This window comes from Vicugna pacos, chromosome 5 (genome assembly GCF_048564905.1).
Source record: "Vicugna pacos chromosome 5, VicPac4, whole genome shotgun sequence".
Taxonomy (NCBI): Eukaryota; Metazoa; Chordata; class Mammalia; order Artiodactyla; family Camelidae; genus Vicugna; species Vicugna pacos.
Genome location: NC_132991.1, coordinates 70,724,296 through 70,751,128, shown reverse-complemented (window position 1 = coordinate 70,751,128; position 26,833 = coordinate 70,724,296). Strand labels below are relative to the sequence as shown.

At 36.2% G+C, this 26,833-nt stretch overlaps 2 protein-coding genes across 5 annotated transcripts; one reads left to right on the top strand and one right to left on the bottom strand.

The window, feature by feature from the left end:
• Positions 1-808: 808 nt before the first annotated feature.
• TYW5 (tRNA-yW synthesizing protein 5) lies at positions 809-18,087 on the bottom strand. Of its 3 annotated transcripts, XM_072961517.1 has the most exons (9): positions 17,937-18,057; positions 17,406-17,729; positions 12,968-13,122; positions 8,844-8,913; positions 6,511-6,555; positions 5,626-5,763; positions 3,819-3,906; positions 3,318-3,434; positions 809-1,273 (listed from the first exon to the last, which is right to left on the bottom strand). In XM_072961517.1, the coding sequence occupies exons 2-9, from the start codon at positions 17,511-17,513 to the stop codon at positions 1,017-1,019; spliced, it is 978 nt and encodes a 325-aa protein (XP_072817618.1). In that variant the 5' UTR covers positions 17,514-17,729; positions 17,937-18,057; the 3' UTR covers positions 809-1,016. The 3 variants fall into 3 exon arrangements, with proteins under 3 accessions (XP_072817618.1, XP_006205225.1, XP_072817619.1); XM_006205163.4 differs by lacking the exon at positions 17,406-17,729 and having other exon boundaries at positions 17,937-18,087; XM_072961518.1 differs by lacking the exon at positions 5,626-5,763.
• Positions 18,088-18,314: 227 nt separating this feature from the next.
• On the top strand, positions 18,315-26,404 carry MAIP1 (matrix AAA peptidase interacting protein 1). Of its 2 annotated transcripts, none has more exons than XR_004189944.2 (5): positions 18,315-18,784; positions 22,283-22,354; positions 22,771-22,897; positions 24,186-24,287; positions 26,012-26,404. XR_004189944.2 is itself a non-coding variant. In XM_006205164.4 (5 exons), the coding sequence occupies exons 1-5, from the start codon at positions 18,335-18,337 to the stop codon at positions 26,088-26,090; spliced, it is 876 nt and encodes a 291-aa protein (XP_006205226.1). In that variant the 5' UTR covers positions 18,315-18,334; the 3' UTR covers positions 26,091-26,314. The 2 variants fall into 2 exon arrangements, 1 of the variants encoding a protein (XP_006205226.1); XM_006205164.4 differs by having other exon boundaries at positions 24,140-24,287; positions 26,012-26,314.
• The last annotated feature ends 429 nt before the right edge of the window (positions 26,405-26,833 follow it).

Genomic DNA, 26,833 nt, shown 5'->3' with positions numbered 1-26,833 from the left:
AAAGACCAGAATAAGAGTAAACATTTGTTTTGGACAAAACACAAAACTAATAGTCCATAGTACTATCATGTAATCCAGTTGTTCTCAATCCTGATTATGTATCAGAACAATCTATAAGATCTAGTAAATGATTCCTATGACAAACTCTAAACAAACATACAGTGTCCACAAAGGTGAGGCCTAGGCATCTGCATGTTATAAAAAGCTCAAAAGATTAATGTAGTAGAGACTGTGCTTGCCCACATTTTTTGCTTATCAGAATTCTGATTTTAAAAACTATCCATTCTGCCCCATGTATATATATATATACACCTCATGTGTCTCAGAGGAAGCAGATCCTACTTTCAGCTCCAGCAGACCCAAATGACCTAGGGGTTACCCATATCCTCTACCAGTGACTGGGTCAAGGATGGACAGGTCTAAACCCCTTTAGATCAATGAGACCCAAGCATCTGGTGGCAAATCTTGGGAAAGCTTTTGCATATTAAGAGAGGGCCCCTGGCATCCTGCCTGACTCCTCACTGCATGTAAATGAAGATGAACAGGGCCCCAACTGCTACTGGCAACCATCCCATGACCAGGAGGGCAGCCAGCGCTAAGATGAAGCCAATGCTGTGGTTGAAAACGGGAGGAAAAAACCAGAGGTTCTTGGTGATGCTACAGAATCACTGGAACAGAAATACTGGAGCCCTTTTTATCAGTAGACTTCATGTATAATGATTCAACACATTTTCTTATTGTTTAGGTCATTTAAAGTTAGATTTTCAGTTATTTGCATCTAAAAGCAAAAGAATGGTCCCACTCAGCGTTCTTTCATTCAAAACAGTCTGTATTAAGTAGGTACCAAACAAACAGGCCTTCATACTTATTTAATCTATAAGTCTTGAGATTGATTTATCTTTCCTATTTCAACAAAGAATAAATCTTTAAAAAATAATTTATATCTTATTATACTTTTCCAATATTTGAGCTGAACTGTATTTAAAAGTTTATGTTCATTGCAGTCACTTCATTATTTATTCAAAGTTTTTGCTGTAGGCTTTGTCTTGAATGTGCAAGACCATTCGCCGGGCATAAAAGTCCCTATATTCCTCTGGTAATTCAGCCAGGGTTTTTAAGGCTCTGTCCAAAATTTGTGCAGCTCTTGATGCTGCTGTGGGATCTTTGTTTCCATAGGTATCTGTTTTATCATAGCATTCAGATGGAAGGTGCTTCCAGAAGACATTCACTCCCACTCCAAACTCTTCAGAAATTACATTATGGAACCATAAAGCTGGAGAAATTTTTAAAAAAAACAAGTTAAAAATAAAAGCTAGATTTAAAAAAAAAAAAACCAAAATGTCAGTGAAATATCACGAATTGCATATAGCCAATGCAAGAAATAATTCTTGTAACTAGATCCCTTCGTTAGCACACTCCCAGCTTTTAACAGAATCATTTTAACTTTTATGAATTGCCAACCAATTTAAAGTGTCAATAGCATAACTCTACATTTAAAACCTTTGGAAGTAGCAATTTTTCCTTTTAACTTGAAAGGCATAATAAAGTTATATTTGTTTTATAGTTCTGTAATTTGGGGCTGTGTTTTGTGTTACTTGTTTACACTTCCTGAGTCACACAACCACATCAAAAGTATTTATTTTTTACACACAGAACATTTCAATTATTTGAGTATCTTTGACCTTTTCTGACTCAGTACAGTACTTTTATTCTCAAAGACTTCCTGTTCAAGCTGCAGATGGTTTCCTAACTTGCTTAAATTTGCATTCATTGTAACCTCCTCAGTTTTATCCTTCTAATGCAATCATAATCACTATATTTTTTCAGCTCCTTTACAATGAGTATATAAAACTAAAGCAAATATTTTGGTGGTGGAGAGGATGAGTAAACTTTTATCACATAGCTAATTAATATTTTACTTCCACTAGAAAGTTTACTTCTTTGTTTTCAATTCAGCCCTAAACATTTTCAAAATATAGGTGCTAAAGGAATACTAAAGCAATGCCACGTAAAGATGAAATACCAGTCACATCAAGAAAGGTCTAATCTTATGAAAGGGAGAAGGGAAGATGTACAACATGCCAAATTTTAGAAACAAACTCATTCTAAGAGGGCTCTAGGAAAAACAAAAGCTTAAAATATTTTGATTTGCAAACTAGTTTTCAAACATGGTTTTAATCTAACTACTTTTTCTTTCAAAATATTTTTTTACTTATTCAAAAATAACAGAAACAAAGCTAACCATTCTGTTAAATTTAAATCCAAAGATGGGACTTACACTTTTTTTCCAAAATACATGCAAATAAATGTTCAGTATTTCTGGTTTTGTTTTGTTTTCCTTTTTTAAAGTTGTGTACAGAATAAGGGAAAACCATATAGCCCTTAACATCCTCTCAAGATACAAAACACCAAAATGCAAGTAATGGCAATGGATTTAAAAAAAATAGTATGCTAGTTGTTTTCAATGAATAAAAGAAGTCAATGTATCAAATTTTTACACATAACTATGGGAAGGACATTTTATCAGGCCCTTTGGGGAACACAATGATTTAACAAGACATGGTTCCTTGTCCTCAAAGAATTTATAATCTAGCCCCAATGAGATCATCATATTTTTATTAATACTTTTTAAACTTAATCACAAAAAAGAGCTATCAATGATTGTAAACATATTAACTTAGATACAGAAAATACAATTATAGACATAGAATTTGTTAATGAATCTCTTTAATCTTAATTATGATTTTTATAATCAGGTATTCAGTTTACATAATTATAGATGTTAACATCACTGGTTACTAACAACTACTAATGCCTATTTACCGTTTAAAGAAATTAAGTGACACTAATTCAGACTACAGAAAAATAATGCATACAAAAGACATCACAGATGATGAGATTACAACATTTTGATATTTAATAAAGTCTCTAATCTGTGTTGGCTCTGAAATTATTTACTATTTCTTGGTAAATACTTCAGTGACATAGTTCTAAAATGTGTAAATTTTAAAAATAAAAAGATTTTAAAACAACCACCAGGAACAATCTTTTCTCAGTATAAAGTATCTTGCTTAATATCTTTTAATAAAATAAATTAAGAGTATAGTATTATTTTATAGGTTGTCTTTGAAAAACAAGACTTAATTTTATAAGAATTTACCTAAGCATACTTTAAATACACATAGACATTTTGTGTATAAAAATCATCTTGTATAGGACAGGATACATATAAAAAATATACTTTTGCAAATCACAGTGGATGAATGACAGAGCACAGATGTTATAAACAGCAAATTACTGAGGTCTAGAACTCTTACCAGGAATGAATAATACATCTCCAGCTTTAAGGGAACATTCATACCATCTTGCCTTGGAAAACAGTGGATATTTAGCTAAGTCTGGGTTATCTATATTCAGTACTTCTGATTTAGTACCTGAAAAGTTCCAAAAAATAATAATAACATAGATTGAGTAAAGTTAGCATTTTTTTAAAAAACAGTAACCACAAATATAAATTTGAAAAAGTAATTTTTTCTGTACGGTTACTTACTGTATCCATTACTATTCTCCTAAAATCTAAGATAATTCTCGGTGACTCAGCCTTTATTTATAACCACTGACATCCAAGTAATTAAGATAATTTGGAAATCTCATTCTTCAGATAGCCTATCATCACATGTATATACGTACACGGAGAATACAATACATCACAATTAGGAAGAAGCCTTAAAAAGTTTTTCTATGACAATGAAGAAACTTCTAAAAAAGACTAATTGAATAAAAGAGACTTTAGAAATATAAACTTAAAAAAATAGTACCTGATAAATATAAATATTGGGCATCTCGTGGACTGAACAGTACAACACGCTTTTTTCCTGTTACTTGTATTAAGAAGTTATCCATTACCTGAAGATAAATAAGAACTTAATGATAACCAGTTATCTAAAATTCAAATAAATAGACCCAATAGTATTCCAAACAGTTAACTGCAAATCCTATCCTTTAATAAAAACCTGACTCACTACCTAAAACTCTCATGGTAATATTTTAACAACGAAAACATTTACATTCCAAACAAAACTGTGGCTTTATTACAGATATTTCGGCAGCACTGCTTTACCATGGGAAATCTGAAGTCAGATCTGCCTTTGCCCCACCATTATGACAATGAATGTTGCTACACCTATTTGAGGTTCCCTTTGTAAGTATCTATTTTATGTCTCTGTCAAGGAATGCTATAAGGCCAACATCAGACAACAGACTGCAAGCACTTAGCACTTAGGTGTTGGGAAAGTACATGGTTCTGCTGTTGCAACCATCGCTAAGCCCTCTCACCGTACAGCCAACCATAATTTGATTATAGGTGTGAATCTTGATTTCCAAATTACTTCTATAGACTGTGACTTGGCAAATTTTCTTGATGAACTAATTAATGGAGTTTTCCTATGTATGTAAGGGTACACTGCACTAGTACAAATTTTGAAAAATGTTAAAAAGGCAGAGCTACCTACTTCTCAGCTAAAGAATTAAAATATATACTAAGCAAGATATATTCATGATTATGTATATATTACTTTTACCTAAGCATTTCTCCTTTTACCACTAACCCTTGACTTACATAAACTTTAACTGCGTAACTGGAAGTTCTTTGACTTATTTTTATTTTCAATTTAAGAAAAACTTTATAAAGGGATACTACATAAAATTTAAAATACAGTTATTGACTTCAGTTAAAAATGTATGAATTATCACATCATTTTCTCACATTATCATTCATATAAATAAAATCTTAAAAAAAAACTAAGACTTTATATATCTATCTCATTTAATTATAGAGCTATGTTAAAATCCTCCCAAGAGGTCCTCAGCTGAATTATACAACGCATTTATAAAACCTTATTATATCTGATTTAGAATTTTAAAAATATTCTTTTATCTTTAGAAACCTATTAGGTATTGCTTTAAAGCCTTCTAAATTTCTCTACCCAACACCAAACCAAACACAATAGTAGATTTTTAATGTTTTTAGGTATTTATATGCATATATTTCAGCAAATAAAATTATAACACCATAGAATAAATGAATGATCAAGATCAATATTCTACACATCTTGCTGCTCAATACAGTTTACATTTGACATTCTCAAGGGATATATATCCTAAGACCTTCAGATACCCCCAAATTCTCATAACTAGAAATGGCTCTCCACAAGCTTCCACCTTTCTCCTAAATAAAGGTTCTATTCAGTCATGTGTATGTCAACATCCTCACAGATCACAAACTTAACACTTTTTCTACTTTCACAATTTTCCCCCTCATCTGGTGCCCATTTTTCACATTTAAAAAAACTACTTTATAAAATTTAGTAAATATATAATGAACTAAAAACAAGACCACAGGGAAATGCAAATGTGAGAAACTAACTAGGCTTTGGCATTAGCTAAATAAATAATTCACTCCCATACTACCACCTTGCAGAGCACCCGTTTTCAAATTTCATATTTCAACAAATTATATGTTAAAGATCTTTGGGGTAGCGTACAGAAAGTTAAAACTGTGAATGTTAAGTCTATAAATTCTAAAGGGCTATTGTAGTTTTAAGATTTCTCATTTATGTATCATACATCATAGTGGGTCCAAAGCTGTAACCCTGGTGAGCTAATTCGAAAAACACTGGAAAAGAACTGCTCTTCTTTGAAGAATTGTGGAAACTTAATATCTCCTTCCAATAAAGGAAATTGCTTTCTGATATCTGCAACATCCTGCATTGAAAGAAACACAGTGAGAACTTTAATTATAAATACAATATTGGCATAATGCTTACTTTATCTAAGGCTGCCAACAGAACCCATATTAAGGAGGAATGGGGCAAAACTGTTTGTTCACTGCTTTAAAATATTAGGATGTCACAGTCAACACATGATCTTTCTTTTTTTAAATTTTTCTTTATTTTTTATTCAAGTACAATCAGTTATAATGTGTCAATTTCTGGTGTACAGCACAATGTCCCAGTCATGATCTTTCAAACGAAGGAATGACAGACTGTGGAACAAGACTGCAGATTCAACAATATCACTATTGTTAAGCTTAATATGCTTCATTAATAGAAAAGTTCTTCCTACTTTAAGCAAGAATCATATAATTGTCATCTACTCTAATATTAAGTACTTTAAGTTTAGGAGTCATCAGCTTGAATGTTAACAGCTATGTAAAGCCTGTGGGTTCTACTAAGGGAGAAGACTAAAAGAAGGTAACGAAATTATGGTGTCATGAAGGGAAAAAATATAATTTGACTTGATCATTTTAGAGACCACTACTTAATACTGTGTCCATATTAATTTGACTCTGAATACATATCAAAGCTTATATAATGAATTATTCAGGACTTTTATAATTATTTTAGGTTATATTTTATTAGCTGAATGGCCATCTGTATAAAATACAGTAGAATTAGTTTCTTAATTGTGGAGATATTAGAGTAGATGACTCTTTACATTCAGAATTCTTACCTTTCTAGGGTCTTCTCCAAGTGATCGAAGATAGTACTTCTCATCCTTAAATATTCCGAAGAAAAATAATAACAGTATTCACTTAAAAATACGAGAATGCAATCTAACCCAATTAAGTCATTTTTGAAAAAGTTGCTTTCTTACCCTTTCTACTAATGCTCTCTGGTGGCCATATGAAGAACTGTTTTTATTTGCTGCTTGTAATAATGACTGAATCCACAGAGCATTAGGTAAATTCTAAAGGCAGCACACACATACTACACCTAAAGCCACGATGCTTAATTTAGACTTTATATTCCAAATTAGTTAGGATTTTAACAGTGTCCTAAGACTTAAAAGAATTCTCATTTGTATAGCACACGTGATCTCAGAGTACTGTTGAGGTCCCAAACAGACTTCATGAATACCATACAAATGCAGAACAGAAGCTAAATAAAATACTTTATACTTTCAAAAATAAATTTTTAAAAAAACTGAAACATTGCATTTTATCAAGCTAAGCTTATCTCTGATCACATAATTCTGAAGCCAAATCCTTAACAGTCAGCTCATGTATGAAACAGAAATATGTCATTTCATAGCAGTAAATTTAAGTTGATGCTTTAAGAAACTGTCATTTATAACTTCACTGAGTAGCTCCAATAGGCAACTATTTGAATTATAAAGCACTGTACTGCCTGCATTTCCTGTAAGAATCAGAGAACTGAGATACATCAGGTCAAGCACAGGGGCAGCCCAACTCAAGGACTCTGCGTCTTTTACACCTACACTGACCATTAAAACACAAACTTCTAAATATTTCTTATTTACCTTTACAATATAATACACATCTGGGATCAAAAATTTAATCAACCTCCTAGATTCACTGTTTTTAGAATTTTAACTAGTACTGTATCAAATAAGCTTCAGAGACTTATTACTGGCTGAATGGGTTTCAAAGTCTTTTCTTCAAAGTTCTAAGGTCTTTCCACCACTTCGAATGTTTCATGATTTAAAAAATTAATTCATGTGGCAGATACTGAGATGCACCGCTGATCCCCCCGCAAGAAAGGACTCATTGTTTAGTTGTAAGGAGTGTGATTAACTTACAGCTGCCAGCTGTTAATTCCTTCAGGTCCACCTCACCCTTTGAACTAAAGGTCATGCTCTTCTTGGGGTAGCCCCAACCTGTGACTAAGCAAGATGGAAAAAGGCCTAGACACTGCTGCTACCCAAGACAGGACTCTTCTAAGAGACAGTCTGCTCAGGAGTTCCACATTGAGCTGGTGCAGAGACCGTCGGCTCTGCATCACTGTCTGATGGCTCCCCTACCCAATCCTCTCCTCTCCCTTCACAGGTATTCCCCAATAAAACTTTTGCCCTCCTAATTCCATCTTAGCACCTGCTTTCTCAAGAACCAAACTGACAATCCATATTCAACTTATTTACACACACCCCCTAATTTTTAGACTTAAATCCCTTTATCTTGTCTGTATTTCTTTTACTTCACTTGACATTTCATGGCTATTTAAATCTGTGCTGCTTCCCTTGGACAGAAAAAGTATCAAAGGGCAACTGAACAAGTATGTTAAAGCATGGCTAAAAAGTGAAAGAACATTCTTTCAGGAATAGCTAATGGACTGTTTTAGTAGACATTCTAGTCATACTACAGAATCACAGAGCTCGGGAGTTTGTAGGGATACTAGTGGATCTAGTGTAAACATTACCTGATGAGAGAACTGTGAAAATGCAGCTCTTTTTGCAACCAAACTGACCACCAGCCCTGCTGGCTCAGATGCAGACAACAGCTTTATTCAAAGCTTAAAAAGCAATTTTAAATGTGCTTTTGAGATAACACAGTAAACTTTTTTAAAAAATGTATTTATAAAAGCCTCAATGCCTTATCTCAAGAAATTTAACTGAATTATTTAAAGCAGGATTATAATGTAGGTAAGTAAAATTCTTCTGCATTTAATCCTGAACAAATGTTATAGGAAATACACACAATGAAAATCACGTTGATAATAACAATAATAAAATACAGAAACAGTCTAATAGTAAGATATGAAAATAAAGTTCTCCATTAGTATTTGAACTTAGCATATCAGACCAACACATTTTCAAAGGAAATAATATTAATTGCTAACATTTAGTGTGTAGTTCCTACATCTCAGGCACTGTGCTGTATTCTACAGATTTTATTTAGTTAGTCACAAAAATCTTATGGATCTAATAAATAGCACAGCTACAATACATGGAAGGCTACAGCTCTTACATAGCTAATGTTCTTTGAGAAAATAGCTTAGTATATACAAACTAATGCTTTCTTTAAAAAATCTGTTAAAAGCAATTACCTCTGAAATAAAGAATTCTTTATGCTTTTCTTCAGCTGCTCTCTGGACCAACTTGTCAAAAGGTAAAGTTCTGAAATAAACGCAAAAGAATCCGGACTTAGTAATAATAAATCAACTAGTAACACTCTAGTTACTCTTTCTCTCTCTCTATATGCTTGTTGGAGTTGGATATGATCTTCTGTTTTATGATATCCATAATTTTTATTATAACCCATTATGTGGAATTCTAAATTTTCAAAATTCATTTAGTGGTAAGCTTACTTGACTTAGGTGGTCTGAAGTTTTGATTTCAAAAATTAAAGATTTTTAAATATGGTACAGAAGGATTCGTCTCATGTTAATATACTCCTATTCCAAGCTGCTGTTGGAAATACACAAAATTTCAAGCTGTTATTGTTACCAATTTTCAAGTATCATGGCAAAAAAAAAAAAAGACACAAGAAGTCTTGTGATGAATGGGACAAACTGCTAGTGCTCCTTTGGAAGAGATAACAGGCAAACGGTCCAATGAATACAAAGTCTCTCCCCCTCTCACCAATCTTCCTGCCTTCTGGCACTACCACACAAAACTTCTCTCATCCTCTTGCACCATCGTCTATCATTTCAGGGCTCCTGAGGAATAGCTCAAGAAGAAACCCAGTAGTGACCAAGTTTTATTCTTCTTCAATATTTCTGCCCAAATACCCATCTCCTGTCATCCTGGTGAACAGGGCTAAACATCATAGAAGGAAAGTTTGTTTCCTTATCTCACACTCTTGAGCCCTGAGGGCTATCTTTTCTCTAGGTCATTCTATCCCTTCAACCTTCTAAAATCAAAACTGTTCACTGCCAGAAGAGGAAACCTTATCAGGAACATCGAGACAGTGAAGTCTTCAAAAGCATCTGAGGCAAAACACTCCCCTCTCCTCCTGCACTGCACTCCAGCCTCCACACCTCTGATTAAGAGTTGTAATCTTTCACTGTTACTACCAAATGTCTTTCCACTTGAAATCTGTACTGAAGAGGTGAAGAGAAAGGGTTAGCCCTTTCTCCTCTGTAAGATGACCTTGCAATGGTTTCCTAGAAACATACTGGGTTAAGATAAATGTGAAATATCAGCTGTTAGATCATGTAATGTTGTTTATTATAAAAATCACCCTTGATTGGTGAATTATATCTGGACTAGAAGGACTGTTAATCGACTACAAACACTTGTTAGGAAGCAGAGGATTTGGTGTCCCTGTGTGCAATATAATTTAGTAACTGAGTATGTACCTAGAAGCTAAGTTCATGAGCCATTTCACGTTAGTGGTTTTTGTGGACTATGTGGCTTAACAAAGCTAGTCTTGCGCCCTTCTAAGTAAGCTGTCACTCGGTGAGCCAAAAAGCAGAACCTGGATTGGTGTAAGCACTCTCACTGATACTATCCTGCCAGAATGCTGTTTCCTGCCTTGTATCCTTTTGCAAAGCTAAGTGGATCTGATGCCAGATTATGAACTAGTGGGTGTCAATGTGAATGAGGACACTGCTGATAATTCTGTAGAGTGAGCACAGCAACAGAGAAGAAAGGAGTCTGTCATCTACTCAGACCAATCTCCTACTATAGTTTCTGCCTAATAATATCAACAAATGTATTGTTCGGTGTTTTACATCTCTGACCTCACCATTTACCCTTCACTCTTAGCAAAGCATCTTTGAAGAGTTTGGGAACAATGTGGAAGCCTCTCTGGCCCAGAGCTACCTCTGTAATTGGTGTAGTTTCCAGGGTTTGCTTTTTAACTAGAGAACTTCAGACCTTTACAAGAACAGGCAGATAGAGTAGCTCAGTCCAGAGAATCAGAATGTGGTTGCCTCCAGCAACCTTCTCCCTTAGGTAGTGTCAGAGCTTCTGCAAAAGCAAAGCTGAGAGGTGGGGAAATGAGGTTATATGAATTGGGAAATTCCTTGGCCTTGAGGTCTTATCTATGCATAGGATAGATGCAAAAAGAAGGGCATCTGATACAGAAGTTCCACCCGTCTGGACTGACACACAGACTGGTAAGGGCGGTAGTATCAAAGAAGGGTTAGAATCATTAGGACTCTATGGAGTCAGGGAAATTTGAGTACAAGTTCTGGTTCCATCATTTCAAGCTATACAACCTTGGGTCAGTTATTTAACACTTTCAAGCTTCCATTTTCTTATCTGTGTAATTAGTATTTAAAAAATCTACTTCACAGATTGTTCTGGAGTTTAAATGAGTAATCTAGGATGCCTGATAAAGGACAGATGGTGGGGTTAATAACAGTAATATGGCAGCATGCAAGTAGTTACCAACATTTAGAAAAAGAAGAAGAAAAATTAGGTACTGTCCTGCTCCCCATTTTGGAAAGGCTGCTTTGCAAAATCAAGATTAGGAATGACGAAAGTACAATACACAATGAAAACAGGATGATGACAGGAACTAGATGATGTGATAAGTAGAAGCAGCAAAGCAAAGTTTATATAAGATTCAGACTTAAAAAAAAATCTACGACCATGAGAATGCCAACACTACACAAGGCTCTTTTTTTTCATAGTATACTGACTCTGGAAGACTAGTGAGAGGTAATAAGAGGCAAGAAATCAAAGCTAAGACTTGGAAACATATTTATCTTCAAATGTTCAATAAGCAAAAATGCAACCTTAAACTGAAGTGATAATAATGATACACGTGTGTAGGATTTCTCAACTTTCTAGCCTTTGGCCTAGATGCCTCCCCTCTTTCCTACTCCCTGACAACTGCCAAAAATGACCAAATCTATTTTCTTTCTTACTTTAAGAAAATAATCTTACAATTCTTTAGTAGCTGTAGTGAAAGGCTTGGAGGAAGCTGGGTTAGGAACTATTACATAATATATGCGCTTCAAAAACATGTTTTGAAAAGTTTATAGGACATGACACAATATCAAGGCAATTCAAGAGGAAGTTTCAATACCCACTTGTTATGGCACTGGGCTCCCCGAAAAATAAACATCATTAACTGCAGGCTGAAAAATGCTCATCATTCCACCACTTTCTTCCACTTTTGTGATTTAATAAAAAATGAAAAGTTCTTACACTTGGAAAAACTTATGGCAATTAAATTCAATTAATGGCCTATTAAAAACTGAAACTATAATGGTGAATATTCAAAGGATCAAAAACCGAGAAATGCTTTGGCAGGCTGCTATATGAGCTTGGAAAAGTCTAATGAGAAAGGAATGGCCCTGGACATTAGAAGCTCTGTTTAACTCATCTCCAAACTCTGGAAGGAACATTAAGAGTTTCTTTAAAACTCTTACCTTTCTTTAAAAATCAGTCTTTTGTGAACGACATGGTTTTTCAATAGACTGAATTTGCTGGGAACTGCACGTGCTCAGAATTTGAAAGTTGTTTGTTTTTAAATTTAACATTTTTAATGAAATTCAAGGGATTAACTCATGGGAATAAATAGTGTATTAAATCTGTAAGATTTAAGATTACAGTCTTTAAGCTTTCAAGTTTAAACATTCAGCAGCTTTTAAGTATTTCTTACTTTTAAAGATTCCAAGGCATGAAACGGTAACCATGAAAGTTATTTTGTCAAAGGAGAACTTTTTTTAAAGTTATCCAAGTTGATGAAAGATTATACCAAACTTAGCAACTACCTGTCCTATATTTCTGGAAAGGGCAGAAAAAAAACAGCTTACACTTATCTAAAAACAATTTGGAATTAGAAAATGTTCCAAAATTAAGAGCATTTAAATTCAAAATAGGTTATGAAGAAAAACTTGAGAATTTACTACTCTAGATAACAATTACTATTGTGGGAGGATCAACGAATTAATTAAGCACTGAACGAATACTGCACACCAAACTTTAGATGTAATCTAACTCGAGTTACAAAAATGCCCTGTTCCCTCCATGACTCCAGGAGGTATTGGGCATACACTCTATTTTAAAAATGGTCTTTGTCTTTGTATAATTATGTAAGCTCAGAATTCTCGTCTTTCAAAATCCATTCTTTAAAGATCAGTAAGCTATGCCATGATTATATCAAACTAGACAAATGAGGAAATGCCATTTGGTCTTTGTACAATGCAAAAATACCTTAAATGTTTAAAAAAAAGTTATCTGTATCCCCAGAGTAAACCTCAGAAGAAAATACCTATATACAAAGTTCTTACTAATGAAGTCCATCTGGGCAACTGCAGCAACATGAATCTTCACCTCTTTCCTCCCTCCAACTTGGCTTAGGTAATCCACTGTCCATCTGCTTGTACATGCCCCCAAATCAATTCCTTCCAACACTAGAGGCTTTCTCTGTAAGTGTGAAAAAACACAATAAAAAATTAAGGAAAACCAAGAATATAGCAGGAGTTGCATTTGGTAATAAAAGGACAAAAACAAGTAAGAAATGATTCTTGAGCCCAAGATGCTCAAACGTAAACCTTTTGGTAATTTATGCTGTAACTGAAACAGGAGGAGCACCCATGTAATATAATTAGAACAAAATTTCAGCAACAAAACCAAACAAAACAGCAGTAGCATCGTAAGCTTAGGAACAAGAGAAATCTCAACATTATTTAAAACATCTTCATGAGTGTTAAGTATGACAAAAAATACAAATGATTAAAATTTGTACTTAATATCAAATATTGTTTGTAATTATTCAATACCATTCTAAACTTACGGAAAAGTTGCAAGAACATTACAAAGAATTCCCATATACTATTTACTCTGATTCACCAGCTGTTAATTTAACATTCTGCCCCACTTACTTTACCATTTGCTCTCACTCTCACCATGTGTGTATAGAGAGAGACATATTAAAGATAATTTAATTTTTTCTGAATTATTTCAGGGTAAATTGCTGATATCATGATCCTTTATCTCTAAAATTCGAGTATATTTTCTGAAAACAAAGACACTCTTTTACATAACCACAGAATACGTATCAAAACTATATTTAACACTGATATAATACTTAAGTCTGTACCTAAATTTTGCTTATTGTCTTTATAACAGCCTTTATATTTTTCCTATTTCTGAGATGTCACAATGCATTTAATTGCTGTATCTTTTAATCTGAAACAGTTCCTCAGACTTTTTCTTCTAAGACCTTGACATTTTTGACTAGCACAGGCCAGTTGTTTTGCAGACTGCCCTTCAATTTGGGAGTATCTGATGTTTCCTCATGATGAGATTCAAGTTATACACTTCTGGAAGGAATGTTGTGCCCCTCTCAGTGCAACATGGGAGGTGGCACACGATATTTTCCCTATTATTGTGATGTTAATTTTTATCAACTGCCTACATTAAGGATTGCTATGATGAGTGTAAAAACTGTGATTTTAAAAAACCACTCTATCATCTTCTACGTGTGCTAGGCGATATTCTAAAGTCAAAATCAGTTCTAATTTCTCCATTCATTTTATTCACTGAGCTATAATCTACAGGATATAATTTTGATGCTCAAATTATCCCAGATTTGTCCAGTAAGAGCCCCTTCAAGCTGGCTCTTACGACTTTTTACCTGAGCACTTCAACACTTTATGGCAAAGTAACACAACCCGGGATCCTTTCACATCTCTGTCCCAGCCCTATAATCATTTCTTCTAGTGGGGAATGCTAGTTAGAAACCATGATCTGGGTGCTAGTACCACACTGCACTGATTTCTTTAGCTTTACAGTAAATCTTAAAGCCAAGTAGTGTAAGTCTTCCAACTTTGTTCTTCTTCAAGTTTGCTTTGGATATTCTGGGGCCTTTGCTTTTCTCCCAGCAGAGTTTTTAAAGTGAAAAGTTTTTCTTTACTTTGGATCATATCCAAAGCACCCTTCTTTACTGACCTCTAAGCAGAAAGGAGCAATGTGTTCATTGCTATTGGTGTGTCATTACTTCTAGTTCTTCTCAGGGGAGAGTTAGGAAGTACATGAAGGTGTGTATATTCTCACTCCCTCCTCCCCAAATATACACACCCCACATATGCATATAATTATGTCTATTACTCTCTCTCCATATATACTACAAACACAAGTGCAATTAATGGATGTATGACGAACTGATACCTCTGAATTCTGATCTTATATCACAAAATTTATTCTAACCTATACTATTAACATATACATAAACTTCCTTCTCTTAGTGAGAAACCTGGTTCCTATCATCCTCAATGTTTAATCAATCGTACAGTCTTAGGAGTCACAATAAATACTTTTACAATTCTGAAGTCATACCACTATTAAAAAAGCCTACAAACTCGAATTCAGTATTGTTTACAGTTCTTTTTGTCTTTAGACTGAGGCTATATAATCAAAGTACTGTGTTCAAAAGTGGATGGGGGAATGGGAGAGAAGCTCAGTGGCAGAGCACATGCTTAGTATGCAGGAAGTCCTGGATTCAATCCCCAGTACCTCCACTGAAAAAAAAAGTGACTTGGGGTTACTTCTCTTCTTCCCCCTTACTTAGGTTTATTTGCTACTTTTATATTCTATATTAGAGTTTGATTTTTTAAGAACTATTCCTCATGCTTGTTAGTTTTATTATGACTGTTACTTTAGAATGGAAAACATTAATGGGATCTCCAAAGTCAAAATTAAATAAAAAGGTCCCCATATCTACATTCACCCACCTCGTAACCTCTCATCCCCTATAGATAACCAGTCTCACTGTCTAGCTTACAGTTACTCTATTTCTTTCTTGCAAAGTGATTTAAAAAAAAGTATATACCTCCTTATTTCTCCTTTTTTACACAAAAAGAGTCTTATTATGAATTTTCACTTTTTTTTGCTTTTTTTTTAATCTAAAAATATATCCTGGAAATCACTGCTATCAGCTCAGATTATGTCCCTCATTCTTTTCTATGGCTTAGTATACCACAGTGCAAACAATTTAATCAATCAGTATCCTATGCATAGGTTTTTAGGTTATTTGCAATAATGTGCAAATATAATAAACACCAGATATTTTCATACTGTTGGAGGTGTACCCCCAGATTAACCTCCTAAAGAGGACTTCCTATATTATAAACACATCTGCAGTTTTGTTAGACATGCCAAATTCCCCTCCATGAGAGTTGAACCACTTGACATTAAATGTGAGCATACCAGTTTCTTCACAGACTCACCAAGAGTGTATTATTAAAGCCTTTTGATTTTTGTCTACATGATAGATAAATGGTATTTCAGTGTAGTTTTAATTTCTCTCATAAGTAAAGTTGAACATCTTTTCATGTGTTGCAGAGGCCATTTTTATCTTTTCGTCAATTGTTCACTTTTTAATCAGATTTTTGACACCTCCTCCCTTAATTTTTAAAAATTCTTTACACACATGGGCTTTTACTGCCCTTTAATGAAATAAATGTTGCAAATATTTTTCCCAGTTTGTATTTTACACATTCAAATTTTAATCTTTTCTTTTATTATACCTGAGTCATAGTTAGAAAACCTTTCCACAGAACTGGATTACAGAGACATTTACCCATGTTTTCTTCTAGTACTTAGGAAGTCTGCTTCTACATTTATGTCTGATCCATCTGGAGATTATTCTTATGTATGGTGTCAGATATAAATCTAACTTTATCATTTTCTAAATGACTATTCAGTTGTCCAAGCACCATCTATTTAGAAGTTCATCTTTGCCCCAGTGATTTTTAAAATGTCATGTCCATCACATACTAAATTTCCATATGAATGGTAATTTATCCAGAGTCTGGATAAATATGTGTGAGTGTATACATAAGTATATATATGTATATATACTTATGTAACACACATATACATACACACACACACACACACACATATATGTGACATTTATCTCCATCCAGACTTTCTATTCTACCCCTCTGGTCTGTCTATTCATGCACCTGTACCACACTGTTGCTTATTAAAACATGTTTAAAAATCTGATAGGACTATACCCCCTCACAGCTTTTCTTCAGTATATCCAAGTAGTAAAGTCTTGTTCTACAATTTAGTTGTTAATTTCTAGTTTTATTACACTGTGACAAGAGTGATGTTTGTATTTTATGAAACTCGGTGATGCTCTTTGTGACATATTATATGTCTTGTTTGGAAAGATTAAATCGCAAAACACTTTTTGCTATGCATGTTACAAAACACTTCCACATACATCCATCATTTAATCTTCACAATACTGCCCTGAAGGCATCTTAGACTAACTTGCCCTGCTGTGGGGGTGGGGAGGACAAAAACCCGCTTAGCACTAGTTCCCCAAATAAATGAAGACTTGAATACTCCCTGTAGGTTGCTAATTTCTAAAGGAAAAAAACCTCATTCCTGACTCTTGTAATACTCAAACTGTAGCTCTATAACCACCCTTACAGATGTAAATATCAAGTAAAGTAGCTGGGGAGCAGGAGGCTGTCTACCTTGAACAAACTAACTGTAATCTTGTGGGGTTTTTTTCTCTAAACATCTTCTGGACTCTTTATTCTCAGTTTTTCTGAAGCCTGGATTCCTCTGCAAAGCACTGCTAGTAAAAACAGTTTTTCCCCCTTAATATTTTTCTCTGAGTTTTCGGTTAAAGAACTAACATTCAAATGACACATATAAGGGAGTCGAAAGTGGGAACTAGAACCTACGTTAGTTAGAATCCAAGACCAGTGGAAGTTTTTCAGGCGATTCGGCTCAGTGCAGTGAAAAATTGCTCCTTTGAATTCAGTAACTCGAGTAAACCGACAGGCGCTCATTGCGCCACCAGGGGGGATCCGCGAAACCTCCACTAGAATTTAGGAAGTCGGACTGGAAGATGGGAAGAGTCGGGGGAGGCGGATATCTCCCTTAGTCGCCATGGAAACGGCAGAAGATATCGCGATAGGGCTTCTGCAAGGCCGCCCTAAGCAGCGAGCGGTGCTTATTAGGCAAAATATTTCCCGTATTCAGCTCTCCGCCGTCATCCTGCTTCCCTAAAATGTGAAGCAGTTCTCTCTGTAAAATTTAATAGCTGAGCCAGTCAACATCCCCCATGAGCCCTTTCCCTTGGCCGCAGAGTCAACCAGCCGTCTTCAGCCGACAGTAGCCTCGTCCCCACACGCTGGGTAGCAAGAAACCCGTTTGGACCCGCTCGGGTATCCTCTGGCTTCCGGCGGTTCTGTCTCGCGGGAGGGGCTCACCTGAGGGTATAGCTGCTCCATGAATTGCTCCTGCGAAACTCCCTCCAGCCTGGGTACCGGGATGCGAGGCCCAGCCATGGTTGCTCGTGCCCGTCCTCTTCAAAGTCCTGGGAACCCCGGCCCCAACGCGTTCCTCCTCGCGCGATCCGCCCGGAAACACGATCCGGAGAGAAAAGGTCCGTGAGCACGGCGGAGTCGGCGAGAGCAGCCAGTTCCCAGCGCGGGGCTGGGGCCGGCGGGCCTGTGCCGGAGAGCGGGGATGGGGCGGACTCACCAGAGGTGGCAGCAACAAGCTAGCTTGCCTCTCCAGCCTCTTTCTCCGAATCCCGCTGAAGCGGTTTCCCACCGACTTTCTTTTCCTACTGCGCAGGTAAGCACAGGGGTGAAAGGTCACAAAAATGGCGCAGGCCGTCTGTATTTTACCCCGGTTTCTACTCTCTCGGCCTCTGTTTGGCTTGGCCGCACGCCTCCGGACTCCCGGTTCGGCTGAGCTGAGGCCGCCGTTGCCTGGCCTTTGCTGCTTCTGCTGCCGCCGCCTCGGCTCCAGAGCGGCCCTATTTCCTCGAGTCTCTTGGGCCTCGGCGGCCTTGACGCTGCCTGTTCGCGGTCCCGGGCGTCCCCTGCTCAACCCTCCGGGACTCATCGCAGCCCTCCCTGCTTTCCCTTCCTGCCTTCGGCGAACCTATAGCACTGAGGAGCAACCCCAGCAGCGCCAGAAAACAAAGATGATCATTCTGGGGTTCTCCAACCCCATCAACTGGGTTCGGACTCGAATTTACGCCTTCCTTATCTGGGCCTATTTCGACCAAGAGTTCAGCATCGCAGAATTCTCCGAGGGAGCGAAGCAGGTTTGTTTATTTCCTTGTGGATAATCAGTCAGCCTCTTGTGCATTCAACTTACACGCAACAATGTTTAGCGGTGAGGTTTCCACTGGGTCTCAAGTTATAAATTTGGGTAGTGACCCAGACACAGAGCCCTCCGACCACTTCCTCACTTAAATTGAGCTTTTGCTTATGTTTGCACTGGCGGCAAGGAATAGGGATTTGAGTTTCCAGGGTGAAGTCCCTTAATTATGCTTTATGCTCTCTACAGGTTTTGAATCAGATAGAAGTGGATTCAAAGCCTGTTTCTGACACTTAAAAGCTGTACGGCTTTATTTTTTCTGAATGTGATTTTCTGCAAAATGAAGAGGATAGTATTGTTTGAATGCTGATATTGATATGTTTACTCCTGTTTTTTCCCCCAGATTATTTCTATAAACACAGCCATTTATATTTATTATGTGATCTCTCAGTTATAAATTAACTGTTTCAGCTTTGTATACTCAGTGTCAATATTAACTCCTGCTTTCTGCTTCCCCGAGTCAACTCTTGACTGATTTACGTTTTTATTAAAAAAAAAATTAAAAAGCAAAGGGCAAGCTTGATCAATAGCATCATAAGGGATAAACCTCTGCTCATATCAATTCTCAAAATCTTTTGTCCATGGAGAGTGAATGGGCAGGATGCTACTGTTCTCCACAATTCCTCCTGATGACCTGTGATCTTGTTTACCTTGTGCTCATTTATGTGTCAATAAGGAATGGAAACCATCTCCCACCAAGGACAGGGATCAGGCCTAAGTCCCTACTTCCTCTAAACACAGAGAAGCATGGGGACACTTTTAGTCACTCTCTGATCCAAGTGGTCTTGGCTGTTGGCTATTTTAGCACCTTTCCTTGCTATTAAGTAATCTCTTCACCCCTTCATCAGCCAGTCTGTATGCAGTTTTGCTTCATTTAAGTCAATTTTTGTGCATTTAACCATTCTGATTTCCATAAGGAATGTTGGATCATCCATGACAAATATTTAGTAATTCCATTAAGCCAGTGGTTACTTAAAGGACCTTTCAGATCAAGCAAGTCAGTTTTTCAGCAACTAAGATTTGAAAAGACATGGCCCAAAAACCTTCTCCCTACTCAATCTCATAAGGCAACTATACCTTCCTTTACGTAGGTATAAATTCTAGGGCTTGGGAATAATCTGGTGCAAAAACATTGGCTAGCTTATCTACTTTCATGGGCTCAACTTGCCCTTTCTCTATAGGTTAACCTCCCAGCAATAAGTTGTTATCTTGGGTTGTGAATATCAAATTATCGATGAGATCATGCGCATTAAGATTTTTCTTTTTTTAATCATAGAATATGAAAATAAAAAGGCACCTAGGGTTCATCATTCTAGTCTAATTCTCCTTCACAGATGATAAAATCGAGTTCCAAAAAGGTGAATCAATTGGCCCAAGGAAGCATAGCTAGCACGTGCTGGGTGCATTATCCTGTGACCCTCTCTACAAGCAGTCTTGTTCCTCCAGAGTCACTAGAAATTAAAATGGTTAAGTACACTCTAGGCAAGCTTTTTTTAAAAATTATTTTTAAATTGAAGTATAGTTGATGTACAATATTATATATATATGTTACAGATACACTATATAGTGGTTCATAATTTTTAAAGATTATACTCCATTTATAGTTATTACAAAATATTGGCTATATTCCCTGTGTTATACAGTGTATCCTTGAAGAGTATTTTATACCAATCTAGGCAAGCTTTTATTCATCAAGTGAGACAGAGAAATAGGTAGTCCAATGATATACAATCCTTAAACAGCTTTATTTTCTCTACAGGCTCTCCTTTCCATTGTTACGTACATATGATATTTTCTGTATTACTGCCATCAAACCACACTAAACATACACTGTTTGTTTTCCTATGTCTTGCCAGCACATTTTGGCCTTTTCTATGAAAGCGAGGGCTATTTCCTAGAAGCCTGTTTAGGTTAGACAATCTTACATCATCAAAGCCTTATCAGAGCAGCCTCCTAAGTGTTCATTACTACCTTATAGGATAGTTTGCTTGGGTGTGATCTTCTTTGGCCACACAAACTACAGTCTCATGGTTGGGTTTCAACATGATAGTTATGGTCTTTGTTTCTTTTTATCAGATATCACCCATCATCCACATACAAAAGCTTACTAAAATATCTAGTGTCTCTGAACCCTGAGGGCCTCTGAAGTGTTTGCAAAGAATTGAATCCTTGAATCCATTCAGAATTGCACTTTTTCTCAAAATGCAGCGCCATTATTATATTAGTTTGCTAGGGCTGCCACAACAAAGTACCTCAGTCTGGGTGGCTTACACCACAGAACTTTATTTTCTCACAGTTCTGGAGGCTAGAAGTCCAAGAACAAGGTGTTGGCAGGTTGTTTCTCTGAGACCTCTCTTTGTAAATGACTGCCTTCTTGCTGTGTCCTCATGTGTGTTTTCTCTCTCTGCATGTGTGCCCCTGGTGTCTCTTTGTGTGTCCAAATTCCCCCTTTTAAGGACACTCGTCAGACTGGATTAGGGCCCACACTTATTTGATTTAATCACTTCTTTAAAGGCCGTGTCTCCAAATTTAGTTACATTTTCAGGTGCTGGAAGATAGGGCTTCAACATATAAATTTGGAGAAACATAATTCAGCTCGTAACAGTTGTACAGTATTATCTGTCTGACACACCTGTGCATTCTCTTTCTCTCGCCAGTTCTTCAGATTTCATCTTGGATGTTACTTCCTTGAGAAAGCCCACTCTGGTCCTCCCTGATGGCATAAGTGCTCACTTATATGCTCCCAAATCATCCTATTCTTATCCCTGTCATAATTCTTGAACTTGTCATTTTACTCCCCTCTCCCATCCCCTGGAACACAGGTAGAGTTTTATGCACAGTTCCATTCCTCATTGCTAGGAATGTGGAGCGTTGCAGCTGCTTCCCTCTGCTTTAAATGGGATCTCATACTTCAAAGTTGGGATCTACAGTCTTAGACTGTGCAAACTTGTTATCTTTTCTCCCCCTTTCCCATACCTGCCTTACTCATCTTAATGAGGCTCAGCTGCAACCCAGATCTCCAGACTCCCAGCACCATCTAGGTTGTGCTACTTCCCAGCTACTGTGTGTTCATGATCAAGAGGGGGTCATATAACAGTCACGATGGCCATTACTTCATCATTATTTTAAGAGGAAATATATAGAAGATTTTTTATTGAGGACCTAGTATGTATACCACACATTATCTTTTCCCAGGTCCTTACAGTGGATACATTGTTAGCAACCTGTTCATTTACTGTGGTACATGTGGGAAGGCCATATGAGAAAAGAAAAGTCAGTCAACTTAGGAGTCGTGCCTAACATCCATATCTTAGTGTTTGACATTATTTATTGCCTTTATCATAAAATAGTCTTTGTTACACTTAGCCATTAAGTATGAGTATTGTATGTTGTATGGTATTTTGAAATAATAATCACTACCCTCCCCCCACTGTTTTCTTAGGCTTTTGCTTATGTGTCCAGGTTGCTGTCACAGTGTAAATTTGATCTGTTGGAAGAACTTGTGGCCAAAGAGGTAAAGTATACTTTTAATTTTCCTTTAAAAATAAATGTAGTATTCTCTTGAAGTAGAATGATATACATTGTCTTTATTTATGCTTAAAAATAGTATGTGTGCCATCAGCCAAAGTAGAGTCCCGGTATCTTGCCTTTTGGGTACTCGGGGTCATATAAAAGTATAGAATGACTTGCTCCTTAAGGCATAAGTGAGTAAATGTGACGTCTCTCCGTTCTTACAAAGAATGTTCTGTTAGGAATTGTCTAGTTGAATAATTAGATGCTTTTCAGCTTTGCTTTCAAAGATGAATAAATATGGTACTAAATTTAAAAATAGTTTTAGAAAAATTCATTCAGTGAAGAATTCATTTCACTTTTTAAAAAGTTTTTTGAAAATTCAGCAGGTGAACTATGGTTTGCTCTTTCCATACTTAGGCGCTACAGGTATTGAAAGAAAAGGTTACTTCATTACCTGACAACCATAAAAATGCCCTTGCTGCTGACATAGATGAAATTGTATACACATCAACAGGAGACATCTCTATTTACTACGATGAGAAAGGTAATGCTGGAGCTGAGTCAGCTTTAAATGATCCACGATTGTCCAGACAAGCTAAACTAGTGAATAATCATGCAATAGTGGGGTTTTGTTGGTACACGTGGATATTTATAGAACTTCAGAGAAAATAACATATTCATCCTTTAAAGTTCTAGCTCTGGAAGATTTGAGATAGGGTAATAGTTTCTTATGCCTCTCTGTCTAGAACTTTTCCTTAATAATGTTTAATTCACAGAAGAAAATGCTGTCACTAGTTAATGAAAATTGTCTAGAACAAGCTACTCCCATGTCTCAAACTGAAAATACTTGTTTCAGATTTCCTATCTTAAAGGAAACAATTGAGCACTTTGAGTGTCCAGCTGTGTGTTAAATAGGAATAAAGAGTAAAAGAAAAAGTAAATAATGTTAGCTAAAGACTGTTTTGACAGTAACATTAATTCAGAACTCCCAAGTTGGATTTATGTGGAGACAATGCAAATAGTTGAAAGGAACTTTAGCATTTACCTGTTCTTCTCCTTGTCCTGTTTTCCCAATAGCATTCCTGAAAACGTACTGACTTACTTATTCCTTCTACAAATATTTACCAGACGCACAGGAAATCTAGCCTTTGCTTACACACTTGCCAAGGCAGTTCTGCTAGAGGACTCTTAATAGTGAAAAAAAATTTCACACACTTGTTAATTTGAAACATTGATAAAGGTACTTTGAATGATAAACATTTTCTTCTTTCCTAATATTTCAAATTGCATCTCAGCACCACAGGTATTACCTGATTTTTGCACAGGGCACGGTCATAACCGCCAGGTGCAGCAGAGTGAATCAGAGTAGAAGTCTTTCTTTTATCGGCAATTGGGGTTAAGTTAATTACTTAGCAAAAAATGTGTTCCTCCCCACCATCTTGTTTTTGCTTTGACAATAGATACCTGTTACCATAATTTTAGAAAAATGCCACAAATTAAAAATAATCCATGTAGTACCCTCGGTAAATAGTACATGCTCAGTGAAAAGTAGCTGGTATTACTGCAGTGCAGAGAGGAGGGCAAATATGTCATAAACCCCAAGAGAAATTTCTAAAAAAAGAACAAAAAATGTGTCAATACAGGTGTCTTAAGTTAGACTAGAATAAGCACAACATTTGATCTGTAACAACTGTATACCTACTGCCAATTGCTGGTTTCGTTTTGCATATATGGATGATAGATGATTGTGATTTGTGTTTGTATGTGTGTATGTTTTTTCTCTAAGGAAGGAAGTTTGTTAACATCCTGATGTGCTTTTGGTATCTAACCAGTGCCAACATCCCCAGTGAAACTATAAGCGGAGCCAGTGTTTTCCAGGTTAAGTTGGGGAATCAGAACGTGGAAACTAAACAGCTTCTTAGTGCAAGCTATGAGTAAGTCTAATCACGTTTTGTTGTCTCCTTTCTCTAGAAAATAGAAAGTAGTATGAAGGTATGAAAACTAAAGGGAGCTTTAGGAAGAAAAGGATTGAAATTTGACAAGTTATTTATGAAGAGAGAAAGTCTTAAAGACATACTGGCCACGAAACAGGAGTGTTCAGAAATTAGGAAGAGGTAATACTGCTGAATTTAATTAAACGGTTTTTCAGCTGTCTTTGCTACATTATAAACCCTCTGCAAAACTTGGTAGCTTCAAACAGCCTGCTGTTCCACTGCTCAGGAATTTTGGAAAGATTCACCTGTGGGATTTTCTCTGTTCTTCCTGGTATCAATTGGGGTGGCAGGAGCCAGGGGATTCTTTTCCACAGTGGATTCTTTTTCACTCACTCAGGCAGCTCCATGGTTCTCCTTGGCTTCTCCATACAAAACATCTCATTCTCCAAGGGCCTCTCTTCGTCGCTTGGGCTTGTGATAGTCTCAGGCTAGTCACATGTTTAGATGGTGGTTGGCTTCCAAGAGGCAGAAGACAGAAGGTGCTATACTGATAAAAGGCTATGCGCAGGGTTGGAACATCATTTCTGCCATGGTTTGCTGGTCCAAGCAGACACAGGCACAGGATCTGCACATTGAAAGGGTGTGGAGAGACGCCACCTCTTCATGGGGCAACAGCAAGGTCACATTGCAGAGGAGCACGTAGGATGGGAGATGTAGTCATGGCCACCTTTGGGATATAAAATCTGCCATAATTGGTACATAGACCATCCACTTGCTAGACCTGTATTGGCTATCTCCTGTTTACCAAGTACTCTGGTAGGGGTTCAGATACAGAATTAAAGAGTTCCTGCCTTTGAAGTTAGCTAATTATTTAAAAGAGGCACTATAGTGTATTATTATGTGAATAAAATTTGGAACAGTGAACAAGTCAAACAAGTCAGTGGAGACATAATTTAATATTTTTTTAAAAGGGAGTACTATTATGTCACCAAAGTTATACAAGTTTGCTTTAAAATAATGAACAAATCCCAAAAATGACCTAAAAAGAAAATATATTCTGTTCACTAAGATAAAGGGAATTATATCTTCATTTTTTCATTTTCTTGAAGTAAAGGCTCTTTCTTTTTTTTTTTTTGTTTTAAATTTTGCTTTATTTGTAATTACCCAAAATATTCTATATGTTTAAATACTTATTTGATTTTAATCTACTGAATTGTCTCTTTTTTAAGACATCATCTAGAACACTAATCAACACTAACCTTTGGTTCTTCTGACGTTCCCTGCTAAGATCATGGGCAGCTTATGAACACTGTTTTCAAGGTTGATCTTAGTGCAAGCTCTGCGCCTAATCACATAAACCAACTTCCATGGAAGTGCTGTTTTTGTCACCATAGTCCAGTTTATCTCTCCTCAAATTAGACGTATGTTATAGCTAGTATTTAACAACAGAATAACATCCAGGTTTCTCTCAAGGACTGGCAGATGTTGAAGTGTACATCAGTCCATTAGAAATACTTATCTTAGTTGAGAATGCACATGTAATTTTGTGGGGATATTTTTTGTGATCAAGTTGTTAGATTAAACTTTTGTTTTGATATTTATTTACTATTTACCATTAGCCTTTTGCTAAAAACTGCCTCTAATATATACTTGCAAATTATATAATTATCCAGGAAGTGCTTGGACTGATAAAAGATTCACATTATTTGTAACCTTTTCCCTAGATTTCAGAGGGAGTTTACACAAGGAGTAAAGCCTGACTGGACCATTGCACGGATTGAACACCCAAAGTTAATAGAATAAACTTTCTTGGAAAAATCAGCTTATTGGATTTTCAGCAGTTACTATGAAAAACTGAGGAAGAAAAATGTTTGGATCAGTTGCTCTTCCCTTAATCAAGTCTGTGGATTACTTTTGTATTATTTTGAAATACTCCTTATAGTAAGTTGGCATGATACAATAAAGCATTTTCCACAGATCATTATCACCTTTTATAGAAGAGGTCAAAGTTAAAAAATGACAACAGCTTATCATTGGTGTCATTCAGTATCATTTCTAATGTTACATGATATGTATATACACACAAACTAATTTTATAGACAGTAAAGAAGGTATTGGAAAAGACTATACATTTCTAAATTAATAATCCTTAAACATTTTATTTGTGGTTAATACATTTATACCAATAATCACGTATGTATAAGGTTTATTTTTAAAAATCACTGCTGCTATTTGATTACCTCTTTGGTCACTAGCTGGATGAGAAGGAATGGATGGAATTTAGCAGATAGGTCACTGCAAAACTAAGGATCAGTGAACTTGAAGCTTATTAAAGCACGAAGAGAAAAAAGTAGAGCAGTGTCTCAGCCCCCTGTGGAGTAACTTCAAGTCTTCTAACATACTTGTATTTGAACTCCTAGAAGCTGGGATGGGAGACAAAAACAAATGTAAGAAATAATGTCTGAAAATTTTCCTAATTGATGAAAACTATAAACCCACAGATTTTTAAGAAATTTCAAGAAATTCAACAGGCAAGCAAGGTAACA